Source organism: Mytilus galloprovincialis, chromosome 3 (genome assembly GCF_965363235.1).
Source record: "Mytilus galloprovincialis chromosome 3, xbMytGall1.hap1.1, whole genome shotgun sequence".
Taxonomy (NCBI): Eukaryota; Metazoa; Mollusca; class Bivalvia; order Mytilida; family Mytilidae; genus Mytilus; species Mytilus galloprovincialis.
Window position 1 is genome coordinate 99080547 of NC_134840.1, and position 20860 is coordinate 99101406.

The 20860-nt window shown below is 32.1% G+C and overlaps 1 protein-coding gene and 1 long non-coding RNA gene across 2 annotated transcripts in view; both read right to left on the reverse strand.

The window, feature by feature from the left end:
• Positions 1 to 5781: 5781 nt before the first annotated feature.
• Positions 5782 to 20860, reverse strand: part of LOC143069515 (adhesion G-protein coupled receptor D1-like) — a 176632-nt gene continuing 161553 nt past the window's right edge. The window contains exons 13-16 of the mRNA XM_076244194.1: positions 10593 to 10719; positions 9681 to 9722; positions 7508 to 7591; positions 5782 to 7220 (exon numbers count right to left, since the gene is read on the reverse strand). Coding sequence (XP_076100309.1) covers positions 7167 to 7220; positions 7508 to 7591; positions 9681 to 9722; positions 10593 to 10719 — 307 coding nt within the window. The 3' untranslated portion in view covers positions 5782 to 7166. The remainder of the gene's footprint in view (positions 7221 to 7507; positions 7592 to 9680; positions 9723 to 10592; positions 10720 to 20860) is intronic.
• LOC143069517 (uncharacterized) lies at positions 18053 to 20771 on the reverse strand. Its single transcript, XR_012976430.1, has 4 exons — positions 20698 to 20771; positions 19601 to 19715; positions 18695 to 18741; positions 18053 to 18152 (listed from the first exon to the last, which is right to left on the reverse strand). It is a non-coding gene; the product is annotated as an uncharacterized LOC143069517 (long non-coding RNA).

Genomic DNA, 20860 nt, shown 5'->3' on the forward strand with positions numbered 1-20860 from the left:
ATTCATCAAGTTGACGTGTGCTCCACTAGTAAAAACAATATATTGTTTGTTTCGTTATGTCCAGTGTCAAATATTTCATGCAGGTCTAGAACGGCCACCAGTGATACAGTCTTCACGCCGAATGGCAGCCCAGGCTTATAAAATTGTTATCGGGCCTGTAAAAATCATATCTACTGGCCAACAGAATCTAAATAAAAAATTTCGAACACTGAGCTCTGGACCTGTAGATTTAACAGTTCATCGTGAAGACCGGTGATATATGTAGTATTATCATTAATAGGACGAGTTTGTAATATACCAAGTTTGTAATGTGCCGAGATTGTAATGTGGCGAGTTTGTTATGTACCGATATATCTAAAAAAAATGTAGCTTCGCATTTGTGATATTGATCAGACTTTTATGATTCCAACATTATTTAAAAATAAGTGCAAAAGACACTTGCAGCTTTTAAATATAGGGATTATAGGATGTGTCAGGGAGAAAAAAAAAACAATTGCCTGTGCACCCCCTCCCCTTTTTTCTTACTTTCTACATTCAATTGCTTAATATATCTTAAAAAACAACACATGTTAATCGAGCAGTTTGAAAAATGGATTCATATGCATAACCTTTTTGACGTAGTATGCAATTTATATATTACCTTTTTATTTGTTCTGGAATCTGAATCGAGCTAAATTTCCCTGCATATTGTATCACTGTTTTCAAAATCAGGCAGTAAACGTGCGCATTCTCAGAGTTTTCGTAGTATGCAGCGGGAAAACCCGAGGACTGATGAACGTTCCGCTATTATAAAACGATTATAAAATTAAAATAATAAATGAGTCATTGACAAAACTTAAATGATATATTAAACAATAAATATTCATATAAAATATTTATATAAGAACATTTAATTTGGATTTGTATTATTTTCTTGGACTTTTTGGTGCAAATTATGTCTGTGCGGGGAAAAAGGGGAATATTGTGAAAATCGAAAAAAATCGTGAATACATTTCATTGAAGGTGAATACTATATCTAGGAAGACTCATAACCACAAAATTGTCCCATAAACCCAGATTTTAATGTGTCAGCTTGTATGTACAGGGTTTTATTCATTACGTTATTATAATGTTGACACAACGTAACAAAATGTTACGTCGGATTACGACAGTTATAAGCACGTTTTCACAACGTAATAAAATGTTACTTTCTGACAGGGTACTAAATTGACGTAGATTCGATGTAATTTTATAACGTTGCTGTACGTCTGCATCCAACGTTGGGTTGTTACGTTCCCAAAACGTTGGTACGACGTACAATCAAGACATGACGTTCATACGACCATTAACCGACGTTTGGAGTACTGAATAACGGAATCAATGGATCATTTATAACGTTTACCGATGTTGTGATTAATACTAAAATATGGACGTTGACTTACAATAACATATAATTATAAAACTAAAATTGTTATAGACATATAATATAGAAACGTCGAATCAACATGCAAACGCAGAACAACAACGAACTTATTCCATCAACCATCAACTTCTTTTCTTCGTATAAGCTTCCACTTTTAGGAACACCCCTCTTTTGGGGGTAATATAAAAAGTATAAAAAGTATTTAACTATGTACTCTGTGAATATATATACACTTGCTTAAATCTAAAATAGACTTTAAGTTTCTAAGTTGAGTGATAACTGTCAACAGCCATTACACACTTATCAGTTTTAGTCTCGAGTTATGGATCTTGTAGCACACATCTCTTGTGTGCATTTCGAGCTCTTCTATTTTGAGCTTGCTTTCACTAAATATATATGTGAAGTTTGTACAGTCAAATATAAGGACTGTAATTTGATTTCTATCAGTGAATGTCTCTTTCCACTTCATTTCTCCAATGAATTTGGTTACATAACTTTTAATTGGGTTGATGATGAGCAGGTAGTAAGCATATGAGTACGGTCTTCTGGTTCTTGATTGCACATTTGACAAGATGGAGCAATTTCATATCTGCTGAATTTATGCCGATCAGCTTGTAGGGTATCCGTTCGTGTTGTCAACATATATTTATTCCGCCTAACAGAAATTCCATTGGAAACTTTGTTATAAACAACGTCATCCTTTTTTTGGTTATACCTTTTCGAACATCAAGACTTATAGGTTGTAATGTGGTGTAGGAGATATGGGACGTTCTTTGATGTCTTTTGGACTGTGTCAATTTGAAGAACATAATTCCAGTATAGTAGTTTGACATTTTAAAATTCACTATTTTTTTCCACTTATATTTAGTAGGCAAACTGCTTTGAAGTTCCCATATATTTGGAAGATTATATAATTGTAGGGTTTCCATTTCACAAAAGAAGAAGTTTTTTGGATTGTCAAAATTGATTGATGATTGTCTTTGTACAAGATCTTGAACGGTCTGGTTTTTGGCCGATAATAAAGAGTAGAGCATAGATAGTTGCCGCTTGTGAAGCTCTCCTTTAACTGGTATTCCATCTAATAGTAGATATATTGCCGGTGTAGCTATTCTTTGCGGAAGGGATTGAATATGTCTCAAGGTATTTTTATGAAATTTTTCTAGTATTTTAATTTGTCCTTTTGTAAGTGGTAGTATTTTTAAACCATATAGAAGCCTTGAGAGATTATATGTATTATATATGTTATATCCTGTAATTGGGTCAACCGCATTTGTTCCATGTAGACCGGAGCTCATTAAGGAGTATTTTGTTCTTCTTATTAGTTTAATGCGGTCATCAATGTTAATTTCATTTTCTCTTTTTTTATTTTTTAATTTGAAGACCTAAATGTGTTGTGGCATTTGTTGGTTCTATGGTTTTTCCTTTTAATATCCAACTGTTGTCTTTTTCCTTCGTATTACACTGTACGATTTTAGTTTTTGTTGGATGGATGTTATATTGATGCTGATCAGCACATCTACCTATAATGTCAAGCATTTAAAATTGCATTTCCGATGTGTCCGAGCTCAATAAGGCAATGTCATCTGCACAAGTAGGGGCAACTATGTAAATATTTCCTAGATTGAAGCCAATGCAATAGAGTTGTTTTTGAGTTCTTCCAGTGGATCTTTGACATACACTTTATAGAGGTGCGTAGATAAAATTCCACCTTGTCTTATCCCTTGTTTAATATTAAAACTATCACTGATACCCCCCATCCACTTTACTTTTGATTCTAAATCTGTGTATAGTCCCTTAATAAGTTGTAATAGATCTGGAGGAATATTTTGGTCTAGTAGTTTGTCCATTAGTATGATATGTTTGACTACATCAAACGCTGATTGTACGTCAACTGTTGTTATGAATAATGGTATGTTTTTGTTGTTTTTTTTAAAAGTTTTTCAAATTTTTCTTTTGTTATAAGTAAGCTTACCATAAGGGGACATAATTCTTCTGCGAAGCGAAATTGTAAATCTGGACCCGGATGTAATTGGAGTTTCTTTAGAAGACTCCGTTCATTTACTTTTCCAATGATGGGAGTAACAGTAATTCCTCTGTAACTTTACATCTATAGGATTTTTACCACTCTTTATAACAGGAGTAAGGACTGCTGCTTTAAAGGCTCTTGGAATAGAGTTTGTCTCTTTGATTTTATTGAATAGAGTTGTTAATACTGGTGTTAATACTGATTTGGCATTCTTAAGATGTTCGGCAGTGAGACCATATTCATCTGGTGATTTCCCTACATTTAGAGTTTCTATTGATTTTTGAATTTCTGTTTCTGTGTATGGGTCAGATGTTACTGGATTTTCTTTATAAAATTTTTCAATTAGGTTTTGACGTGTTTGACAGAGATCTATATAGGAGTTGTCATATTCCGAGTTTTTTTGGCATACTTAAGTCTTAATAATAATTAGCAAATACTTTTCTTTAGTTTGAATGACAGTATTCCTTTTCACCATCTATTTCTATACAAGTTGTAGTACCAGTTCTGAAATTTCGGTTTCTATTTATCAGTCTATAGAAAAGTTTTGTTGTTGGTTTTTCCATGATTGGTTGGTAGAGTTGTTTTCTATCAACAGCTTGCTCTATTCTTTGTGCGTTTCTCAAAAGTTTCTTTGCTGTTTTTAATTCAGAAGGTGATGGATGGTTTTGTGGCCGTACCTGATTTTTCCATTGTGAATATAGTGGTTTACATGATTTCAGATGTTTTAGTACTGTTGAAGTTGCATTCCATTCTGGCCCTTGTAATTTGATAGGTTTTGCTGGAACAACGTTAACTACCTTTATTGCTTTCAGTAATTCATTTGTAATGGTTTGAAGTTGGTCTGAAGTTGAATCCTCAGATTTAATTTTAAGGAGACCCTCTGATAATTTTGAGATGTATATTTCAGTGTTTATTTCATCCCAGAAAAATTTTTGTATGAGTTTCCTTCAGATGGTTTTCTATTTGCAGCACTTGTAATTGTTACAGTGGTGTTTGTTTCTACTGGCACATCAGCTGAGCTATTTGTCGCTGAACGGTCCCAAATTTTGTGTTCTTTGAAGATTGATATATTCCTTCTTAAAATGCAATCGATTTGAGAGGATGATTGTCCAGAATGATGAAAGAAAGTAATATTTGAATCATAATTTCCAGCTGTTTGAAGGCCTAATTCCTGTACAAAGTTTTTCAGTAATTTATCATGCTTGTTTGATCTTGAATGTACTTAAGTTCCTTTGAGATCCCCACAGAGAAGTATTTCATAAAGGTCCTGATATTTTTGTATTATTTCAAAGATTATATCTAGACATTCTGAGTCAACACTATAATAATTTTGTCTTACAATGTATTTAAAAACAAGAATGTGTCCTCAGTACACGAATGCCCCACTCGCACTATCATTTTCTATGTTCAGTGGACCGTTAAAATCTCTAATTTGGCATTAAAATTAGAAAGATCATATCATAGGGAACATGTGTACCAAGTTTGAAGTCAATTGGACTTCAACTTCATCAAAAACTACCTCGACCAAAAACTTTAACCTGAAGCGGGACAGACGGACGAACGGACGAACGGACGCACAGACCAGAAAACATAATGCCCCTCTACTATCGTAGGTGGGGCATAAAAACACAATTTCACATGGGGAATGGTGGTATAAAGGGTTCAGAAATCAAAAGTGTAGTTAGAACTAATTTCAGAAAAAGACTGAGATGCAAAATCATCCAGAAATTTCTTAGAATTTTTAAGAATCCACATACGGTTAATAGCACTACGCGAGTAAAAGAATTCTTGTCGTTCAAAGTATTTTCAAAATTATAATACAACAATAACATATTGGCACAAATAGAACAATAATAAAATTGCGGGACCTTTAGAAGAACAGAGCCACATCATATGTAACAAAGAAACACAAAAAGTTACACGTACAAAACACACCAGCAAAAATGAAAGATAATAAAAATTCATTGATTGGATTTAAAAAAAACCATAATGACAAAGGAGTTTCGTGAAGCTGCCAAAGTGTTAACTGTAGCAATATTCAAACAGCGCTTGTATATTGAAAATGTAGCTTTCACTTGATACACTATTTTTATGAACGCCATAATGAGTTGTTTGACTGATTTGGAATATCTGTTTCACAGACGACGACGTACATGCTTCAATTTGCGTAACTAAATTTCGTCCGGGTTCTTAAGGGTTTGGTATGTTTTCAAGAAGAAAATGATATATATATAAATTGTGTTTAACATGCAGAGCTCAAAAGACAGTAAGATATTAACTATCAAGTTCGAAAAAAAGAATTTAACAAAGTCTGTAAAACATGTGAAATAAATTTAAAAAAAAAATAATTTTATTCAGTAAAAGTACAAGAATCTAACTATACACATAATAACTATGAGTAAATGCTTGAATATATTTATAATTAAGTAAAATAATTAACAGGAAATAATTGTAAGTAAAACAAAATTGCAAAGATTAAAACACAAAGTTTACCAATAACATTATAACTGATATATTTCAATTTATGAAGATTCATTTAAATTTTATCTGTAGTTCTATGTTTTAATTCTGTTATACATCATCACCCTTGATTACTACCTAATTAGTGTATTAAACCTGTTTTGTCATCATACCACTTATCACACAATTTGATTTGATCAGATACCTGATCTATTATATACGTTAGCGAGAAATTAAATGTTGAGTAGCCAAATATATAGTGAAACTAAATAATAGGTTTCTAAAAAATGCCTCAATTTATATTTTACAGAATGAACACAGCATAGAAAGACCCTATTTTGATTTCAAAATTCTAATTTTATTTTAAGAGTTATGTTAATATTAAAAAAAACTATATTCACCTTTAAAGCTTTGAAAAGTCGTTGGTAGTGAACAAAATATTGTTTTTGTTACCTCATCAAATTTTCAAAAACTTTTGCTGTCTTCCCGCATTTAAAGATCGTGTTATTTTTTTTATATGCCCTCTATATGATGATAATAGAAAACGATGTCTTTATAAAATATTTGATCAGTTCTAAACATTTCTAAAGCTGGGGAAAACTATATGAAGTTGTTCTATTGATTTCGATAATGTCAATTGCAAATGGTAACATAAATTTATATTTGATTTCTAATCAGTGATTATCTGTATTCTCTAATTCAAATTAAAAAGACAACAGATATGAGAACGAACGTTCTATCTTGGCAGTGGAAACCATTTACCATAAGATTATGAAAATTGGATGTGAACCTGGTATTATCCTTCGGTGTTTACTTTATGGACTGACTATCTCACCTTAATTATTGAACTTCCATCGTAGTTCTCTTATATTTGATACGTTTCCCTCAGTTTAAGTTTGTTACCCGAATTTGTGTTTTTCTCTATCGATTTATGAATTTTGAACAGCGGTATACTACTGTTGCCTTTATTTGTGCTTTATGTATAACTAATGATATAGATATATATAATGTTGTGTTTGTATTTGTTACCTCATTACCATGATTAGTATAGTATATTATTATTAGTAGAAATAAATAAAATATGAACTAAAAAAATGCTAAAACTATATACCCTACTTCTGACAGGCTTGATTTATAAGTCCGATTTGTAATTATGTAAGACATTATTTTACACCAGAACAAATAAGATAATAAGTATACATATAATAATAATAAAAAAAAAACAACAATATTAAACTGCATATGGTTGATGTCATATGTATTCTAATTCTCTTTCATTTATTTCTTCTTTTCACGGAAATTGTCGTTGAGACGATGTGTTTTTGAATTGTCCTATATGAAAATAACAGAAAGTTAAAAACAATGATCAAGTATACTTATTTAAGTTTCAACATAATTTCATTAAATGAATGACGAAATCGACCAAACAATATAAGAGGTTATGAAACTCTTGTAGTTTTGTCTTGCATACTGTGTTATTTACAATGCATAATCTGCATATAAAGGTAACACTTCAATGTAGATTCAAACACATGTATGCAGAATACTTATCTATATTTATTGTTTTATTTATATCAGGTTAAAAAAGATGCACTTTCTGTTGATATATATTTACTTACAGTATTAGTAGAATCGGTAGGTAGCTTAGAATCCATACGATAGGCGTGTCGTCGTCTCTGGAAATGACGGTAGCCCAGTCTGACCTGTTTACAATATAAAACAATATTATACATATGTATACAGCTCAAATAATGCACATTTTTGTCAGGGGTCAGCTGAAGCTCGCCACTTGTTTCGAGATTGGCTTGGTCGATTTCTACGCTTTGGTCGGGTTGTTGTCTCTATGACACGGTCCCCTTTTCCATTCTTAATATCAAATGAAAGTGTAATCAATATCACGAAATCAATCACATCAGTTTTAGGATAAAGAAATACATGACAGCTAGTTTACGGATTTATTGGTGTCTTCAGGTTACAAAATCCATCACAGGTTTTCTTATGCTTTAATCTCCTATATAGCTTATCAAGTAGTCAACACCGAAATGAATATCAATAATGTGGTCATTTTTAAATTTTCCTGTTTCAGTCGGGGACACACTAATATATTAACAATGTAAGTGTCCTTTGATTATATCAACCATAATAAAGATACGATAAAAAAAAAAAACCAACAGGATTAGTGTTCCTTGCTTGCTTCCATTTCTTGCACTCAATTTCAGGATTCAATTTTTGTAAATATTCGAGAAAAAAAAGTAACAGAAAGTGAAAGTCAGATTTCGTTTCGGTTAAGCCAGTGGTCCCACAGGGGTCAATTATTGGACCAAGTCTTTTTATTTATAAATTAACTGTTTACAAAATTTTGAATTTTTTGAAATACTAAGGCTTATCTACCTCAGGCATAGATTACCTTAGCTGTATTTAGCAACACTTTTAGGAATTTTGGATCTCAATGCTCTTCAATTTCGTACTTTATTTGGCTTTTTTAAAACTTTTTTGGATTCGAGCGTCACTGATGAGTCTTTTGTAGACGAAACGCGCGTCTGGCGTATATATAAAATTTAGTCCTGGTATCTATGATGAGTTTATTTTATACTATATATACACGTTGTGGCATTCAGTATGTTGGAGAAACAATGGACAAATTTAATATTCGGCTCAATAACCATCGTTCATCATACAAAACCAACAAAAACTGTCCTCTCACAAGACATCTTCGTTCAACGAAACATCCTTTTGATAATGTTACTTTCCAAATTATAGAAGTCAACACCGAGTACTCAGACGTACTTATAAATATAATTATTTTCTGTGACTGTATATTACATTAATTTGTAGGATCCTTTACTATAGATAATTTAGCTGATCTGTAACAATAACATCTTCATGCCTTATATATCATGTACTGTAGTACGCTGCTAGATTAAAACTGACGAGGAAAGGTAACACACGGCCAGCGAAAGCTCTTTTTTTGAGAGCCCAGGTGGTCGTGTGGTCTAGCGGGACTGCTGCAGTGCAGGCGATTTGGTGTCACGATATTACAGTAGCATGGGTTCGAATCCCGGCGAGGGAAGAACCAAAAATTTGCGAAAGCAAATTTACAGATCTAACATTGTTGGGTTGATGTTTAGACGAGTTGGGGATATATACTTCGGTGTTGACATGAATATCAATAGTGTGGTCATTTTTATAAATTTCATGTTAACTAAACTTAGAATGTTTGGAAAAACTAAGGATTTTCTTATCCCAGGCATAGATTACCTTAGCATTTTTTGGCACAACTGTTTGGAATTTTGTATCCTAATGCTCTTCAACTTTGTACTTGTTTGACTTTATAAATGTTTTCATATGAGCGTCACTCATGAGTCTTGTCTAGACGAAACGTGCGTCCGGCGTACTAAGGTATAATCCTGGTACTTTTGATAACTATTATCAACATAATGAATAGTAGGACGAAAACATGCAATCCGATTAATGTAAAAGTTAACAAAACAATCGATGCCCGAATAATGCAATCAAGTTGTGATGTTCAAATTCAACCTCGAAAATCAGAAATAATATTGACTGTGAAAACGACTTGTATAAAAAAAGGTACATCACAAATGTGGTTATAAATAACAAATGTTAAATGAAACATTACTACTTCAACTGAATCATAACATTTAGATCTTCAAATTATTAACAATTCCAGTTTTTTGAAAACTCTGTTCAGTCACAAACGGCCGAGTATATCATTAACACAAGCAATGCATAATTTTCTTTCGTGTTATTGATTTCTATGGTAAAGATAAATACCTGCTCATTCAAGATACAGTGGAACAAACATATGAAGAAACCCTGTTTAAAGAATATTAAATATCAGGTTATTCTATTATTATGAATTGAATGGTACAGTGATGTAATATTAGACAATTAGACGAAACACGCACAGTTGATTACTAAACTTTGACAATGTAATTAACAAAATTTACGCGATTATAAACTAATAAATATACCGACTTAAATTTTGGTACTCGAGCATCAATTTTAGTTTACATTAGAAATTCGATATCTCTATTGCAGCATTTCAGCAGCACCTGCATATAATATAAATATCTTCAAGTTGATATTTCGGAGCATGTATTTCGTATTAGGATTTCCTTGATATACAGTGCTGCTTAAAAAGAAGCTATGAAACTAAGGTCCTTCATAAGTTGCTTGACCGTTATGCGTTATCTGTTTCAGAGATGACGACGGATATTTTCTAACTGTTCTATTCTCAATCTTGTTGTTTTCTTGAATTTGACATCACCTATTAATACATCGCTGTATCTATTCTATCATAAACATCACGACAAACGTTACAATTGGTGACTGGATTTGAGTACATGATATCACATCAGGTTTTGGAAGAATTATTATTGCTCGTTTTTTAGTTTTTCAATGATGCGTTATTGACTATTATGAATGTTTTCGTTGTATTTTACTTTCTTATGTTTAAATTGTCAGTTTTCCTTATACTTATAGGTATCCATTTCGTATCTTCCATCCTTACTGTAATTATCTCGAAGTTATCATGATGAAACGAAGCTCATGTTGAAAAATATTAAACTTTAATTAATATATCATAGAACATTTTGGTAAATGATTGCATTTAACACATATTTGGTTTTGAAGTTCTTTAACATCAATTTGACTGAGTGATAAACAAGTAGATGTCTAATATACCTGCAGAGAGTTGAACGTTGCAAAAAGGTATTGAAACATGACCAGATCATCGTTTATAGAAAATGCTCCTAGTACCCACGTTAATCCAAACAACGGCAAAATGACACAAATACTTTTTAAACCAATCCTGAGAAAAAAACAACATACATTTGTTTTGTTCTGAGAATTGACAGATACACTTTATTGTATTCACAAGATGACGATTTTTCCGCTATTAACATTTATACTTTTAAAGCAATATGAAGTATCAAAATTAATGAATATATCATTGATAAGGTAAAGTTATTTCCTTTCATATGACTAACAATTTGTCAAGCACGCATAATCGACTGAATGAAGTTATGATGGTTTCGTTCATAATTGTCATCCTCATATATACATTAATGATTAATCTCTCCCCCGATCACCGTTCATGTCGATGTCCTGCTTATGTATGTGTCACAGTTGTCTTGTTCTGTTAACTCAGCTGTCATTTATTCTGTTATCTGCTCATGAATGGAGGTTTTATTCAACTCGTTGTATTTTTTTATGTTTCTTATAATCTTGAAGGCTATTCCCTGCTAATAATTATATGTTTTCTTATCTTCCTTCGTATTGAAAAGATGTATCTGGTCTATCAAACCAAACTGTTATTTCCTATCTAGCTTTGGAATACCTTTCGGTTAGTAAAATAAGACACTTATATGTTACGAACATTTTGAAAGTGTATTACAGAAAGTACTGTTAACCATTTTTCCAATATGACAATAACAAATCATTACGAGTGCCGATGATTAATACTGACAAATTCATCATCAAAAGCAAACTTACTTAAATTTTACTTTAAGTGTTTTCGCAGCTAACCCTCTAGTTGTCATCATTTTATACACCGTAATAATGATGAACATGAAATTAATCTATAAATATACGATATACAAAAATTAATTGACATTAACTAATTTTAAGAATATAGTTTTCCCTTCTGTAAAGTAGGTTTTTTTTGGTTAGTTATTCTTTCTATGCGGTTAAATTAATGAACTGATTTTTGAATAATTATTTCTTTGGTTTGGGTTCTTGGAACCTCTTCCTTTCTACATTGCGCGATAGCATGCCAAGAACAAAATCCATTGTTGTTATCTATTTTTGATTTTTACCACAGCCTTAGTTACGATTGTCAGTTTGATTTTGACTTCAGTTTGCTTATCTACAATGGTTAATTCTGCCTCTTCTGTTAATGTAATATCATTTTTTTTTATATGTGTCAACCATGAGTAATGCAGTTAAAACAGTAGTTGGTGCTTGTTACTGTTATTTAAAAGTACCATATATTTGTACAGTTGCTGTAAGGACAGTAGGAGGAGTTACTGGTTTGTATTTTCAAGCAACAGCACGTCCATATCATTTGTATACATTAGGCATAAACATACGTCTATAAATCGTCACAAAATTTGAAAGTACATGTAGATATTAGAATTTCAGAAAACAAAATTAAATTGCAAAACTCATGTCTTATCATGATACTCTTAAATTCAGAATTGTAACTTTCTTATATCATTTGAACATACATACCACAATAATAAGTAGTGCTGGTCCAATGAACGCCCAGATGAGGTTCGATTCAAGGGTTAACCAACAACTGAAGTAAATAAATGAAATTATCCTCTGGTGTTTAATACCAATTATATAGGTTATGACGTTATATTTTATTAATTTTCAAATTTTAAGCAAATGAACGATAACAGATGTTAATCCGGATCCAATATGCAATACATAGGTAGTAAAACAATATTAAACTAAAATGTTTAACTCATACTTAGATATTGTTTAACGAAAAAAAAAAATCAGTCGAACTCAGATCAAATTTCTTATTGTTGTGAGAATACACCATGAGAAAACACCATTGTCGCAGATTAGCAGGGTTGTGTCGCTTTCAAACTACATTAACTGCACCACATAATGTATGTGCACGTCCTATGTCAGGAACCTGTCATTCAGCGGTTGTCGTTTGTTCCCGAATATCTGGTATTTCTGACAGACTTAAATAAATTAATGGTTGCACCAAAACCTAATAATAAAGACATTTAATGGTTTGACCCTTCAATGTATTGTATTATATCATAATTACACGTTAAATACGTACAACTGTTGATTGCCGTAGCCTTTAAGTCTAGTCACAGCAGCAGTAATCCCAACTATAACAGCAGGAACAACTGGAAATAAAGATTAAAATATTTCGTATAGAGTGAAGCTTATTTACTGTCCCTACACAGTTCAAGATGTTTTGCACGTCCGTACATGTACATGTTATCGTCCCTGATTTCAAACTGATATTTATCCCGGGATTTGTGAGTTTGCTGTTTTTAAATCACGTTTTCCTGCATTTTGATTCTTTTCGTATGTTGATTTTTTTTTAAATGTTTTTGGTAATGATGAATGCACTTGGGATTTTGATTACAAACTATCCTCTTTTCGGTATTGAAACCATGAATGAATTTGCAGTTACCGTACGTGTTTAGCCTTCATATCGACTAGCAAAATAATTTGTTTACCATTGAAAGGATATGAGTTATTCTAAAAAAAATAGAATACTTTTTTTAGATTGAACGTCGTCTTTTTGTTAGGTGATGTATATACATGTGTCCTTTTTGTTTAACTTACTCCAACATGCTGGTATAAGCTTATGAATTATAGAGCTTGCTGGGAAAACAAATACTACCATTCGCACAATAAGAATCCCTTCAGCAAGCATCAGAGCAAAGTCTGTCAGGAAGATATAATGCAAAGCAATTGCAATCGCTGAACATACAACCTATTAATAAGATATACCAAAAATAAAATCATTACAAAACAACCTATAATAATGTTGCAAAATGTTGAAGGCAGTAAGTCTTTCTCATTGACACTTGCAATCAACACTGCATTTTTCTCATCATAGGTTCAATAAAACTTCCCTTTTATTGCCAATTGTTACATACCAAAATGTTGACAAAGGTTCGTGACTTCATCGTTAAACTTTTTCTGGAATCATGTTAATTGCACTTAATGATGACTGGTGTACCCATATTTTGACTAATTTATTCATTATGTCTGTTCAGTTCACGCATCATTGTAAATATAACGGAATTTGATGAGACTGTCATCAAAGTGAGAGGTTTAGCGCTTTAAAACACGGTTTATTCCACCAATTTATACATCTGAAAATGCCTGTACCAAGTCAGGAATATAACAGTTCTTGTCCATTCGTTTTTTATGTGTTTTGTCTTTTGATTTTGCCATGTGATTATGAACTTTCCGATTAGATTTTTCTCTGAGTTCAGTATTTTTGTGATTTTACTTTTTAGTATATTACGATTCATTCATATTGGCTTTTTGGTACATTCTACGTAGATGGTAATGTTTATGTGGTTGCTTTTAAGAAACACAAAAATGCACCGTGATTGGTGTTATTACAACAATATTAATTTTGTTTTCTGTTCAATGCTAGTCAGTACGGATTTTCTGTAATAGAACTTAAACTTTTTCATTCAATATTTGACTGAACAATTGACGAAACATTTTTTCATGTGGGTTTTAATTTTGTTTCATTTAAGCTATCATTACGTTTTGTGTATTTCTGTTAAACGACGTGCAATACGATAACTTATAAAAATGTTAAGGTTGGATCCAACTAAATCAGTTTAAATCTTTTCATGTTTACATAGAATGGAGATTCTTCGATGGTCTACTTTCCACAAAGCTTATGCAATAAAAATGCAATATTTTTAAATACATAATTATATATGAGCTTAAACCATTTTAGTTAACAGCTATGGATATTATAACGCGTTTGATTAACACTTTTAATTGAGTAAACGACAACTTTGTCTCTGATGGACAGTCGTTTTATTGGCAAGCATACCCTATCTTTTGATGTATAAAATGACAGCTTATTATTTTTATTGAATACCAACGTAGATATTCGTCGTTTTAATTATTTACGATGGCATTGTATTTTCATCCTTGACTTGTATGTTCAGATGGTTTCTTGTTCTTCTTGTTTTAGTTTTGAATCACAATGTATACAAGTTTTACAAATGTATACTGTATGACTTCGTTCCTGTTTTCTTACTTTGTTCTCTGTTTGTTTGATACCAGCTAAGAATATTACATACGACATAATTAATGCCACACATAGGTTCATCAGTGTTTTTGTTCTATCATTTCTCACATACCTACAATTACAAAACCGATCAATACATAAGTATAGTATATAGCTACACAATCACAAGAATCGGGCGCACAAATGTCAGGTGAAGTATGTGTTGTTGATTACCTTAGACGTATTTATCATAACCTTTTTGAATTGTCGGACCCTCCTTGTTTGGCTTTTTAATTAGTCCTGGTATCTATGATGATTTTATTTACAACCACTTGGTCGATGCCACTGCTGATGGAGATTTATTTCCCCGAGGGTATCACAAGCCCAGTAGTCAGCACTTTTTGTGCTGACATGAATTGTCATTGATATGGTTATATTTATAAATTTACTGTTAACAATTTTTTGAAATTTCTGAATTACTAAGGCTTTTCTACCTCAGGCATAGATAAAGGCAACAGTAGTATACCGCTGTTCAAAACTCATAAATCCATGGACAAAAAACAAAATCGGGATAACAAACAACCGAGGGAAACGCATTAAATATAAGAGGAGAACAACGACATAACACTAAAATGTAACACATATAGACAGAATCCCACGAGAATAACAAATATAACATATATGTATAACATCAAAACCAAATACATGAATTTGGGATAGACAAGTACCGTGACACGTCTTATCGCAATGTGAATTTACACTCAAAAATAAGAGAAAACAAACGACACAACGTTATAATGCAACACACACAGAAACGAACTATTAGATCACCTTAGCTGTATTTGGAAAAACTTTTAGGAATTTTTGTTCTCAATGCTCTTCAACTTCGTACTTTATTTGGCCTTTTTAACTTTTTTGGATTCGATCGTCACTGATGAGTCTTTTGTAGACGAAACGCGCGTCTGGCGTATATACTAAATCTAGTCCTGGTATCTATGATGACTTAATTTACAACCACTGGGTCGATGCCACTGCTGGTGGAAATTTATTTCTCTGAGGGTATCACAAGCCCAGTAGTCAGCACTTTTTGTGCTGACATGAGTTGTCATTGATATGGTTATATTTATAAATTAACTGTTTACAATTTTTGATTTTTTTGAATTACTTAGGCTTTTCTACCTCAGGCATAGATCACCTTAGCTGTATTTGGAAAAACTTTTTGGAATTTTGGTTCTCAATGCTCTTCAACTTCATACTTTATTCGGGCTTTTTAACTTTTTTGGATTCGAGCGTCACTGATGAGTCTTTTGTAGACGAAACGCGCGTCTGGCGTATATACTAAATCTAGTCCTGGTATCTATGATGAGTTTATTTACAACCACTGGGTCGATGCCACTGCTGTTGGAAATTTATTTCCCCCGAGGGTATCACACGCCCAGTAGTCAGCACTTTTTGTGCTGACATGAATTGTCATTGATATGGTTATATTTATAAATTTACTGTTAACAAATTTTTAAATTTTTTGAATTACTAAGCCTTTTCTACCCCAGGCATAGATCACCTTAGCTGTATTTGGAAAAACTTTTAGGAATATTGGTTCTCAATGCTCTTCAACTTTATACACTATTTTGCCTTTTTAACTTTTTTAGGTTCGAACGTCACTGATGAGTCTTTTGTAGACGAAACGCGCGTCTGACGTATGTACTAAATTTAGTCCTGGTATCTATGATGAGTTTATTTGAGTAGACGAAACTAGCGTTTGGCGTATTACATTATAAATCTGGTACCTTTGATAACCAATTAGTATGTATATAAACAAATCAAGTAATTATGTGCATGCTATTTGTTTATGAATCGTGTACAATCTAGTGATTGATAGATTAGTTGGAGCAAACATCCTTTTTACGTTCCGCTGATATTTCCATCAAGATATACATAACACCAATTTTTTTTTGATTACAACAATTATGCTAATCTTACCTCCATAGAACAAAATGAATGAGAATTGTTATAACCAGAAACAAAAGGGACACTGCACATCCGATGACAGATATAAGACTCAGTTGAAAATGATGAGACGATGTCTTGTAAAAATAAAAATTATATATTAAGAAAGATACACCGACATCAAAGTACAATTTTCAATACTTGTACAGACTTGTTATACTGATTTTGCTGTACGGCGATGTTTCTTCACAACTAAAAACAACGAAAAGTACACATTTACTCTTGCAGGACATTGAGGATGGATAAACCAACAATAATTTTAAACACAATTGTTATATAGCTGTTAACCAAACTTTTGAATTTTTGCAAATGATAAGGCTCTTGGATCTCAGGAATAAATGACCTTATCTGTATTTGGCAAAACCCTTAGGTATTTTGGTTCTTAATGCTCTTCAACGTCGTACTTTATTTCGCTTTTCTTATCTTTTTTTATTCGAGCTTCACTAATGAGTCTTTTGTAAACGAAACGCGCGTCTGCCGTAAATATAAAATTTCAATTCTGGTATCTCTGATGAGTTTATTTACTTGTAAGAGGATGATATCATTTATAATGTTAATAGAAAACCGGTATCTACAGGTAACGTTTTTCTCCTTCATATTGAAGTATTATTTTAATAACAATGTAAACCCTTAAACGACGAATTGAGATACAGAGTAGTTTTATTTTCCGATACACAAAATCTGCCTGATGTATTTGTCAATTTGGTTAATTTCGTCAACTAACTGCCAATTATCTTTCGGTAAACAGAAATCAGTTTTTTTCGTAAAATAACGTCATTTGACATAATTTGTAGATTCCCCGAAACAAGCATTCAGCAAAAGAGGAACCATTACTCGAATGAAACTGGTCGTTATTTTTGAAACCCCAAACATATATGCATATTTCAGACATTTTTGCATTGTGGAGTGCATTAATGTTGCTTTTAAAATTAGCTAATACAAAAGTCAAAAAGGAATTGATCAATTATAGTTTATAACTTATATGTTAAGTCTTCATCCAACTTCGTGGGTTAAATGCTCAAAAATTGAGCGTTGTAAATATAAAGTATCCCGGTCAGTACAACAAAATAATGCAGAAACAGTTGAACCATTATCAAGTGCATTATAACTGTAATGACCACCAACACTTAGGGTATGAAAAGTGAAAATATTTCAGAAACATTAGTTTTGTTTAAATCCATTAACATATTTCCACAAGCGAATAATTATTACATTAATTGGTAAAAACATAAGAAATACTTTTAGATATCATCCCTTTTCTTATTTTATATAACGAGCATACCACATTTAGAGAATGAATATAATACAATTGTAGAAATAATAAAATGTAGATGTTATATTTTATTGAGAAACTTGGACATATTATTTAACAGCAGTAAACATACTGTCCTGCCTGGGCGAAATTAGTTGTATGATTATATTCGCATATCGTGAACGAGTCAGTAGCATCAACAACTCGTGAACCATAAGTCGACCACGCTCCATTCACAGTATTTCTATAAGATAAAGTATACATGTCACATTTGCAGTTTTTCTGTTGATATAATCTTGCAATGGGTAAATTCGAAAAAGGTACACAAATATTAATGTTCATCTATTCAAATTCCATTTGAAAGGATAATGTTTAATAAAACAAGATGACCATGTATAGTTTCCAAAAGGTGTCTTCAATTCATGTTTCAATAAATCTGTTAAAATATTTGATTTTTTTATGAATGGTTATTACTGTGTCAGATTAAGTAATAAATGCAAACCATATTCATTTTCTTTGTTTAAAACGCATATTTAAGTATATCACTGTTTGAGGTTATGGAAGGATTAGTGATCTCAAATATTGTTTTCATCACCACATGCATTGGCCTGTGATTCATATTCGTTTTCACTTATAATTCAGGCACACATTAGGACACTGGTTTTCTAGCGTTTTCTGATAATTGGTGCCGGCACTACAATCTACACTATTTGATTGTGGTAGATAGTAGTCTCATCGGCCATTATAACAAATGTCCTTACTTTATAAAAGACTGTTCATACTTACCGAACACTGAAATCCCAATGTCCACACAATGGTTTGGAATAGTTTTCCTTGTTAAAAAGAATACCAAACAAACAATGTATTTTAAACTCAATACCCTCACAAAATTCTCATGCGTTCATATTGTTTTAATAACGAAATCACCACCGCGAGTATTTAATTCCAACAAATGGATTTCAAGTGTTTCATAAACATATTCATATTCCGTTCATTGTTATAGTGTCTGTACATTTTGAACACAATGCCTAACGCAGAAAAAATATTAGAAAACCATGATATATTCCAAAATTGTCAGAAAATCATTTTGTGTTTTTAAGTTGATGGTACTGTTATTTCTCTTTTTTATATAGATTAAAACGTTTTTTTCCGTTTGAATGGTTTAACACTTGTAAATTTTGTGGCCCTGTATAGTTTGCTATTCGGTATAAGCCAAGGCTCCGTGTTAAAGGCCGTACCTTGACCTATAATGGTTTATATATGTAGAGAATAGATCAAATAGAAAATATAACTGGTTTATTTTATGTAGCAAAACTGTATCTAATACCATTAACGGTAGAAATAAATATCTATGCAGTGATGCTTGAAAGTAAATTATCGAAATGAACCATCTTAAACAACCTCTACAAAGATGATAAAGCAAGCAAGGACCAACATTAAAAAATGAATTCAGACTGTTCCTTGTATGTCCGAGGGATGCATAATTTTATATCAGCAAATTGGAGTAGAACCTTACCTGTATTTTCATTCCAGTATCGACACGTTGGCTACTGGTATGATGATACACTCGGTGACGAACAGTCCAACGTCATTAGTTTACTGCGGACAGTTTCACAAAACCAAAACAATAAATGTAACAAGATTGAATAGTGACAGAAACATAATAAGTCAAATTTTGAAACATTCACTCACCAAAACATGTTCGAATTTAATAATTAAGGAATAATCCGAACAAGTTGTTCCATGGATCGTAAAATCAGCTATTATAGAGTTAACACCAAAACTCCCATTAAATGGTGTTATGTTCCTGTAAATAGAATAAATACAGTTATATTCAAATTGTATTATGTAAATTAAAAGAATGTTTTCGGAATAATCAATTGTTAAATACTATTATAATTTTCTATATCAAAGTGGTAATGTTAGGAAGTCGGAGTTCCAGCAAGAACCATCTAACGTACACAGGCAAGATCGGAATGCAACTAAATGTTTCAAAATGTGTACGGAGCAACACTGATATATAAGGTGTTTCAAAATTTTACGGGAAGAAAAAACATGACCATAGAAAATATTAGCCTAAATACCAAACTCAAAGATCAACTAAAAAAAGGTCATGTTTCATTAAACATACCAAAAATAAAACGCTCTGTTGTACATTCTACAGGACAGGTAAGAGAGCCGTGGTGTCTCGATTAGCCCTATCGAACTACTAGCACAAGGGTTCCTGATTCGATCCCCGTTGAGAAAATTTCGGGACTGACTTTTTGGCTTTTCCTTTGACACTATTTGCGAGTATGGGTCTTGAGAAACCGTTATAGTCCGTCGGAATGGAAAGATACAAGGCTGACTCATGAAATGAGAAAGCAATATCTCTTGCACGTATTAGAAATCCTTGTTATTTCTAAAAAAAAAAGTAGGTTTATGACGCTACAAGGCACCACTCGCACCTGCAAAGTTGAAAGGGGTTAATAAAAGTTGCAACAACTTGCTTCCACTATAAGTAAATATGTTTAAAATATGACAAATAGAAAGCCACTTTCGTATCAAGCAAACATAACATTTTTGAATAAGGACAACCGGATGTCGGTTTAAAAAGAGTCTTCAGGTTACCATTTAATCTTCAAATTGTTTGAATCAACCAGAGAAAATTGTCAAAATTGTTTAGTGAATACATGTTAAGGTCTACTTTGGTTATTCTTTCATTCCTAAAAATAAAAAAGGAGAGGAGCGGAGGAGAGTTTGTTTATTTTATAGGATTGAAAAATCTGCAAAATCATTTTTTAACTTACCCATTTAGTACTAGATACTTCGGAAAAAAACGTGAAATATTTCTATAGAATGTACTGCTATAACCAGTCAAACCTGTAAAATACATACTGAATATGTATCATGTGTATGGTGTTAATTGTTTAATTAGTACATGAGTATACATGATTACATCTTCTTCATCAT